Source organism: Gadus chalcogrammus, chromosome 4 (genome assembly GCF_026213295.1).
Source record: "Gadus chalcogrammus isolate NIFS_2021 chromosome 4, NIFS_Gcha_1.0, whole genome shotgun sequence".
Lineage (NCBI taxonomy): Eukaryota > Metazoa > Chordata > Actinopteri > Gadiformes > Gadidae > Gadus > Gadus chalcogrammus.
This window is the reverse complement of record NC_079415.1, coordinates 6456097-6465054: the sequence shown is the minus strand read 5'-3', so window position 1 is coordinate 6465054 and position 8958 is coordinate 6456097. Positions and strand designations below refer to the sequence as shown.

The 8958-nt window shown below is 51.0% G+C and overlaps 2 protein-coding genes across 2 annotated transcripts; both read left to right on the top strand.

The window, feature by feature from the left end:
* Positions 1-7: 7 nt before the first annotated feature.
* On the top strand, positions 8-4187 carry krr1 (KRR1 small subunit processome component homolog). The gene is made up of 10 exons (XM_056589126.1): positions 8-114; positions 362-537; positions 753-887; positions 1143-1268; positions 1939-2022; positions 2228-2284; positions 2421-2591; positions 3011-3088; positions 3370-3469; positions 3744-4187. The coding sequence occupies exons 1-10, from the start codon at positions 39-41 to the stop codon at positions 3878-3880; spliced, it is 1140 nt and encodes a 379-aa protein (XP_056445101.1). The 5' UTR covers positions 8-38; the 3' UTR covers positions 3881-4187.
* A 405-nt stretch (positions 4188-4592) lies between these two features.
* On the top strand, positions 4593-8801 carry ccdc107 (coiled-coil domain containing 107). The gene is made up of 6 exons (XM_056589249.1): positions 4593-4933; positions 5543-5736; positions 5843-5915; positions 6672-6762; positions 6959-7068; positions 7292-8801. The coding sequence occupies exons 1-6, from the start codon at positions 4789-4791 to the stop codon at positions 7681-7683; spliced, it is 1005 nt and encodes a 334-aa protein (XP_056445224.1). The 5' UTR covers positions 4593-4788; the 3' UTR covers positions 7684-8801.
* The last annotated feature ends 157 nt before the right edge of the window (positions 8802-8958 follow it).

The following is an 8958-nucleotide window of genomic DNA, read 5'->3' as shown; positions in this document are numbered from 1 at the left end:
TGAAAACAATTGACGTCACTTCCTCTCTCAGAACAACAATGGCGTCCTCCACGAAAGGCAGCAGCGTGAGGGAAACGCAGAAAGAAACGAGGTTTAAAAAGACGGCAGAACCAGGTACCAGTCTCTAAAAGTTAATCCTCCGTGCCGCAAGGCTGTCACTCAATCCGTGGTCCGGTAAAACCATTTTGATCCGCAGAAGTGAACTTAAATCACACCAATCTCCACGCCGTGCATCACCATGAGATCAGGGCACGGGGAGAGAGTTAGTTATAAATCGGGTTAACTGTTCGTTAAAGAGTTCAAGTTATAATGTAGTTAACTGTTTGTATAGAGTCATAAAGTGGTTAACTGTTGGTTGTAGTGGCCGATGCGGAGCTGCTGACGGTCCCGGAGGGATGGAAGGAGCCCGGCTTCACGAAGGACGACAACCCGCGGGGGCTGCTGGAGGAGAGCAGCTTCGCCACGCTCTTCCCCAAGTATCGGGAGGCTTACCTGAAGGAGTGCTGGCCGCTGGTGGAGAAGGCGCTGGGGGAGACGGTGAGTCAGAACCACTGTGTCCCGGGATCCACATTGGTATGAGGTGTCCTCAAACGGCACCCCATAGTGGTCGCTGCAGAATGTCACACCGCAGACTCCTTCAGGAGAGACCGAATATCAGAGGGTGGTGTTGAGTGGCTGAATGAGATCGGAGGTTAAAGGGTCGTGATGAGTGGCTGAAGTTAGTGACCGGGTTAATGTCCTCCCCCCTGCAGCATATCAAAGGCACACTGGACCTGATTGAGGGTAGTGTGACGGTCAGCACCACCAAGAAGACCTTTGACCCCTACGCCATCGTCAGGGCCCGCGACCTCATCAAGCTGCTGGCCCGCAGCGTGCCGTTCGAACAGGTAACCATGGCGACGGTCTTCGAGTAGGTAACCACGGTGACCGGCCGCGGGAGCCCTCCTGCGTGTGGCGGGGTTTGTCTGGTGTGAGGAAAGATGTTCACGATCTGTTAGGATTCAATATCTATTGTTTAATTTCTTTTTTTATTTGGGCTTGTCCTTCTGCTTCTTGACCTTATTTCTCCTTCTGCTGTGTGTGTGTGTGTGTGTGTGTGTGGTTGTGGTTGTGGTTGTTGTTGTTGTTGTTTGTGCGGCCAGGCGGTCCGCATCCTGCAGGACGACGTGGCCTGTGACATCATCAAAGTGGGCACCGTGGTCCGCAACAGAGAGCGCTTTGTGAAGCGACGACAGAGACTCATCGGCCCCAAAGGATCCACTCTGAAGGTACCAGGCTGAGGGCCCCTGACCCACACACACACACACACACACACAGGCAGGCTGAGGGCCCCTGACCCACACACAGGCAGGCTGAGGGCCTCTGACACACGCGGCCAGACACCTCCTGCCTAGGGTCATGGATCCATACTCGTTCTGTGCCGGCAGTCTGATGGGGCCAGTGTGTCTGCTACGCCATGCTAACAGTGTCTCCTCCACCTGGAGCTGCTCACTAGCTGCTACGCCATGCTAACAGTGTCTCCTCCACCTGGAGCTGCTCACTAGCTGCTACGCCATGCAAACAGTGTCTCCTCCACCTGGAGCTGCTCACTAGCTGCTCCGTCATGTTAACGGTGTCTCCTCCACCTGGAGCTGCTCACTAGCTGCTACGCCATGCTAACAGTGTCTCCTCCACCTGGAGCTGCTCACTAGCTGCTCCATCATGCTAACGGTGTCTCCTCCACCTGGTGCTGCTCACTAGCTGCTACGCCATGCTAACAGTGTCTCCTCCACCTGGAGCTGCTCACTAGCTGCTCCGTCATGTTAACGGTGTCTCCTCCACCTGGTGTCTCCTCCACCTGGAGCTGCCCCCTAGCTGCTCCGTCATGCTAACGGTGTCTCCTCCACCTGGAGCTGCTCACTAGCTGCTACGTCATGCTAACAGTGTCTTCTCCGTCAGGCTCTGGAGCTGCTCACAAACTGCTACGTCATGGTCCAGGGGAACACGGTGTCGGCGCTGGGTCCTTTCAGCGGCCTCAAGGAGGTAGGAGCTCCGCTTGGGTTTCTACTCGGGGTTTCCCTCCGTCTGAAGGTGGAGTTCGGTTGTGTGAGTGCGTGGTCGGCCATGACTCCGCCCCTGACTGACGGAGACCTTATGGATAAAACGATGACTGTCTGCCTGTCTGTCTCTCTTTCTCTGAGTGTGAGGGTCGTTTGTGTTTTTCTGAAGGGGCCTTGTGTGTTTTCAGGTGCGTAAGGTCGTCATGGATACCATGAAGAACATCCACCCCATCTACAACATCAAGGTACTGGTGGAAATTCGTCCATCGCAGAATAAACGTAGAGGAGCGCCTGGGTTCCCCCTGAGAAGATGAGCGCAGCACTAACAGGGAAGTGGTTCCTATAGAACCTAACCAAGGTTTGTGTGTGTGTGTGTGTCAGGCCCTGATGATCAAGCAGGAGCTGTCCCGGGACGCTGAGCTGAAGAACCAGAGCTGGGAGCGCTTCCTTCCACGGTTCCGTCAGAAGAACGTCTCCAAGAGACGAGAACCTCAGAAGAAGAGCAAGAAGAAGGAGTACACGCCCTTCCCCCCACAGCCCCCAGAGAGCAAGGTACACACAGAGCCGACACATACACACAGGTGTACACAAACACAGGGGCCCAGAGTGAACGACCCTCATAGTTTGTGTTCATATTGTCTGCTGTGGGGGGGGGGCTCATGGTGGCAGCGTGTTTTCAGATTGGTAGTGGGCCGCTCCTTGGGGGGCTCTTCCTGCTCAGGAGGTCTGATCAGTTAAATGTGAAGGGACTGATCTTCCTCATTCACACGTGTTGGGATGTGGTTTCATTCATGGGAATCTGAGTAGGGAGGGGACAGCTTCCTGTTCCTGGCTGTTACCCCACGGGTACAGGCCCGCACGGGTACAGGCCCGCACGGGTACACGCACACACGGGTACACGCACACACGGGTACACATAGGTACGTACATACAGGTACACGAACAGAGGCTGATGTGTTTTGTGTGTGCAGGTCGACCGGGAGCTGGCCAGCGGTGAGTTCTTCCTCCAGGAGACGGAGAAGAAAAGAATGAAGCTGCAAGAGGTCAAGGTAAGGCCATGCTTTCACTCCCAGAGACTGGAGCTCCATGAGGACTTCCGTCTGTCTGTGCTGTGCAGACTCAATACTACGGTGCAGATTCAGAATCTGTGGGTTACTTTGACCACACCATCAATCAGCGACCCATACTTAATGGCTCACATACCTGTCTATACTTCCCCATCCTAACTGTAGGTCTCTGTTTCTTTCTCTCTGTCTCTCTGTCTGTCTGTCTGTCTGTCTCTCTCTCTCTGGCTGTCTCTCCTTCCGTCTGTCTGTCTGTCTGTCCCCAGGCTAAGCAGGCTGAGCAGGTCTCCAAGAGGCAGGAGGAGAGAAAGAAGGCGTTTGTTCCTCCCAAGGAGAAGGTCTTTGTCCAGAAGAGCCTCCCTAAAGGTAAAGACCATCTAACCCTCCCTTGGGGTAAAGACTCTCCAAAAAAGTAATGACCCTCTGACCCTTACCCTAAAGGTTAAGACCCTTTAAACCCTCCCTAATGGTAAATACCCTCTAACCCTTACCCTAAAGGTAAAGACCCTTTAAACCCTCCCTAAAGGGTTTAAAGGTAAAGACCCTTTAAACCCTCCCTAGGGTCAGAAGTAAATATATTTTGGGTTCCTCTGATCATCTTGCGGCCCTGTGATAAACCTGTCCTCCATTTTGTCCTCAGAAGAGAAGCTGGACATCGAAGCCCTGAAGGTAAAGGTGAAGAAGGCCAAAACCAAGAAGCTCGGAGCCCCGCCCATTCCGGCCCCGCCCACACCACTCGACAAGAAGAAGAAGAAGAAGAAAAGGGGGGAGTTGTAGGTCTGGCCCTGATGCTGGGGTCTGGAAATGATGAAGTCACATTTGTGATGAAACAAACTGTCACCAGTTGTGCTTGAGACCAAGAACAGAACACCTCCTGCTCCTCCTCCCTATCCAGATCCTCCTCCTCCTCCTCTTGATGTGTTTTTATGTACAGATTTTTGTATTGTTACGGGAGAAGGGTATAAACAAAGTATTAAACATTTCTCTGAGAAAAAACATTTGTCCTTGAGGTTGACGTAACTTTCTTTAAAATATTGTTTATTATAATTATTCATATTAAAATAAATATTACTGATGAAATGGCCTTATATGGAGAACCTCTTACTAAACTGTGGAACCAGTCTTCAGCTGATTCTACTGGGAGCTGCCCTGTACCAACAGTCTTCAGCAGTTCTGACTGGGGGCGGGCCAGTACCACTAGTCTTCAGCTGGTTCTACTGGGAATGGACCAAGGAGACGATGGACCTAATCTCCATTTGACCTTGCATCCCTGATGGGTCATTAAAGTTCGAGACCAGACCACCACCTCCTCGTTGCATGAGCCTGTTCTAGCCCTCTAGCCCATGGCAGTATTACTAATAATGGTAAAATAAGAATATAAATAAGGAATGGCCTGTGGGATCGCCGGTAGGGAGGGGTACTGTGGTCACAGTACCGGTAGGGGCGCTGTGGTCCCTGTACCGGGAGGCTCTGGTAAACACGGAGAGGAAGACCTCGCTCCGAGGGACAACAGCTGCTGTCAGTGTTTTTATCAGGAACTGGAGCTGGATGCTAAAGAGAGAAGACCATTCAGTTTGAGTTAGGAGAACTTGACCACCGCTCCACGAACGACTCGGTCCGTTGGTCCGGAGGCCAGCGACGGTTCTACTCGAGTTCCTCTTGCAGCGTCCGTGTGGAGGAAAAGGATGGTGTGGTCTTCGTCGCAGCAGGTGGTAGTCGCCTTCACGGTGGTGCTCTTCTCGGTTGTCGTCCTGCCGAGGATGCTGGGGGTCGGGTCGGGCCCCGCGGGGACGGAGACCCGGGGCTTCGACCCCCGGTATCACAGAAAAGGTACGTTAAGCCCCCCTGACACCCCTTGGAGGGGGTCTGGGATGGGCCTCAGTGCCTCCTGACCCCCCATGGAAGCAGGTCTGGGGTGGGCCTCAGTGGGATAGCCCGCCGCTGGATCCTCTGTCTGTTTTCGGTGAAGGATGCAAATCCCTTAACCAGCCAGGTCGCTCAACCACCCTGCATGTGGCAATGCATAAATAATACAAATACTAACACCTGGTCTCGGCCAGTCTCTACATCCAGCCCAGAGTCGCATTGATTTATGGACAGCTTCGTTTGCATGTTTAAGGGTTTAATTCTGACATGTTAAAGCAGTGAAAGAAAATAGACAAACACTCAAAGCAAGTGTGACCCCCTGGTGTATTGAGTGACTGGTAACCGCAAGTTTGCTAGTTTGAGTGTCGAGGTGTCCCTGAGCAGGCCTCCTCACCCTGACTGCACCCGGCGAGCTGGCTTTCGCCTTGTGAGGCTGACACCGCTAACAGTTGGTGGGTGAATGTGTGCACGAATGGGTGAATGTTAGGCAGAATGGTACGGTGAAGCGCTTTGAGTGGCCACTGGTTAAAAAAAAGGCCATATAAATACGGCCCATTTACCTGTGTGACACAGCCAGGCCAAGCGGGGGGGTCAGGGGTCAGGCTGGCGCCCAGACCACGGAGAACCTGCAGCAGATGAAGGTGATGATGGAGCAGGAGATGAAGAGCGACAAGTACAAAGGCAGCAGCAACAAGGGCTACGTCTTCACCCTGATGCCACTGTACGCCATAGGTGTAGGCGTGTTCGCCGCCTACAAGTTCCTCAAGGTCAGAATTCAATATCTGCTCAGGGTCGGGGGGGGGGGGGGGGGGGGGGGGGGGGGGGGGGTGGGTTCACCTAGAGGGGGTCTAACGGTGGGACGTCCCATTACAGATGAAAGCGGCGGACCAGTCCCAGACCGACCAGGACAAGGTGGAGAAGGGAGCCCGCAAGTCAGCGGAGGCAGGTGGGTGTGTGTGTGTGTGTGTGTGTGTGTGTGTGTGTGGGGGTGGGTGAATGAACAGGTGTGTGTGTGTGTATGAACAGGTGTGTTTGCCGGCGGGAGGGTTGTGTGGTGGCGGTGCGTGTTTGCATAGAGATGTTAAATCAACAGCTCCCAGTTTCGCTGCACTAGAGGGGTTGATGTCATGCTACTCTCTTGTTCAAGTTACACCTGGACTCTGCATAGGCTCCTCCCTCCCCCCCCCCCCCCCCCCCCCCCCCACACCTCTCTCACGCAGTTATTGTATGTTGTATATCCTGGCACTCAATGTACGCACTTATTGTATGTTGTATGTCCTCGCTCTAAATGTACACATTTATTGTATGTTGTACGTCCTGGCACTTAAAAATCGTACTTAGCATCATGCAGCATTTTATCCTAGCTATCTTTGTTTTGTACGGGGAATGGGTTAAACTAGCTATTGGAAGCGCTTGGAACTTCGTTTTATGAAGATCCTTACTGTACCGACAGTGATATATTGTTGTTTCACCTTCTTCTGACAAATGTACTCATTGTCAGTCGCGTTGGATAAAAGCGTGTAAATGTAATGCTACATGGTGATGTCATGCTACATGGTGATGTCATGCTACAGGGGTGATGTCATGCTACAGGGGTGATGTCATGCTACAGGGGTGTTGTCATGCTAGTCTGATGTCATGCTACAGTGTGATGTCATGATAGCGTGTTGTCATGATGGTGTGATGTCGGGTGTCACTACAGAGAAGCAGCTGAACGAGCTGGAGCAGCGACTGGCCCAAACAGAGAAGATGCTGAACTCCATCCTGGGACAGCTGGACCCCCTGACCAACTGGTGAGGTCGCTCTCTTTCTTACTCACTCTCCTCTCTCTGTGCAACCTCTCTCTCTGTAACGTGTGTGTGTGTGTGTGTGTGTGTGTGTGTGTGTGTGTGTGTGTGTGTGTGTGTGTGTGTGTGTGTGTGTGTGTGTGTGTGTGTGTGTGTGTGTGTGTGTGTGTGTGTGTGTGTGTGTGTGTGTGTGTGTGTGCAGTGTTAAGTCGGTGGCTCAGGAGCAGAAGAATGAGATCATGTCTCAGCTGCAGACGATCCGCTCCCTGATGAAGAAGAGGGGCATGGAGTGTCCGGCCAGCGGCTCCCCAGGTTAGCCTAGATTGACCTGCTAACACGACCCGCTAGCACGACAGCTAACCCGACCCGCAAACACGACTGTCACAACGTAGGCCTGACCACATCCCCCATGCTGTTGCACATGACTCGTGTGTTGTTATGCTAGTGCACAGGACTAGGTGTGTTGGTATGGTAGATTAGTGACCTGGTGTGTTGCTCTAAGCAGGTGATGATGTAGTTCCTGTTTCCTGTTCAGAGGGGACCAGTCAGGGCAACCTTGACAAGCTCATCGAGTCGCTGGCAGCTCGTGAGGCCACGCCCTCAGAAGAGGCCACCCCCTCTGAAGGGGCCACGCCCTCAGAAGAGGCCACGCCCACAGGCGAAGAGCTGATTGGCCAAGGGCAGGCCGAAGACTTTTTGGGGGTGGAGCCGGAGCTTCAGGAAGAGGAGGAGCAGAACAGAAGAGGACGAGTAGAGGAGGACATGGAGGAGGAGGAGAGAGGAGAGGAGGAGGAGGAGGAGGAGGAGGAGGCTCCAACCACTCTCCAGGTTCCTCTGGAGAGGGGTGTGGAGAACGTCTTTGAGGAACTTCCTGTCTGTGAGGAACTCTCTGCCTCTGTGCGGCGCCGGCACCCCCGGCCACAATAGAGTGCGTCACGTTTCCATAGCAACCGATTTTCGGTTCTACGCAAACCAAATGAACAGGGGGAAATCCTATGCCACATGAACGTTTTATAGAAAAGGAACGATTTTTTTGCGAATTGATTTGCGAGTTTGATTAACCAATGATGTAAGTAATATTGAGAATAGATTGTCTTCATATAAAAAGAATAATAATAAACTAACGTTAACAAACTTTTCCTTTTAGTACCCAAGGGGAATACATGAACGCCTCGACATGTTTCGATTGGTAGTGATTTTCACCTCTTCAAAGTGATTTATTTTCATTTTGAAAGAAACAACACATGGAAGCAATGGAAAACGCCATCTCTCGTTTAGGTTGTTTAGAACAGAAAATCCGGTTGACAGGACAACGTGACGTTTATACTTTAGTACTCTGAGACTCCTGACCCTCACAGAATGTGGTCACATCGTTGTTATTATCATATATTACATACATTATCATTACTGCTGACCGCCCTTATTTTGAAGTGTCAAAAGTATGACGATAATAATCTAGAACATCCTGTGTTTGACTTTGAAGACGTGTTCTGCTTCAATCGTGCCTGGCTCCAGCCTAACCTTCAGGCTACTATCATATCCACTAACTCCTTTGTTTATGTGGTTGCTATCGAAATTATTTGTTGTAAGTTATTTTCGAGTGTGTTTGCATGTGTATTTATTTGTGTTTTTGTTGTTATTTCAGTAGCGGTACACTAGATGGCGCTCTTTGCCAAAGAAAGCTACTGCCAAGTTGTTCCACAAAGCCAGACGTGTTCTTATTTTAATTTCTTCCGGACCAAGCTAGCAGCTTGCAGTTCTTTATTCTCTTTTAGTTTCATTCACTCCTGAGCTGACATTCAGATTAATTTGCTTTCAGTCTGAAAGTTATGAACACAAACCCCTTGAGGAATTTTATGAGCATTTGCGATATTCTTCCATTACAGTTGCCATGCTTCAATCCTTGATGGATCTGTCTCTATCACTCTTAATTTATATCTTTCGTGCCAGATGTGATTTGTGTGTGAAGTCAGTGTGACTGACTCCTACAAAATAAACGGATAGTGGGTGATGGTTACTGTCTGAATTGATCCAAGTTGTGCTACTTTACACATGCTTAAATGATTAGAAATTATGAGTCTGATAGTCTACTTCTGCTATAGTCTATTCCTGATAGTGAATAGGCTGTTGATAGAATTTACGACTGAGTCTACTGATAAGAGTCTACTCCAGTCCTTATAGGGACTACTCCAGTCCTTATAG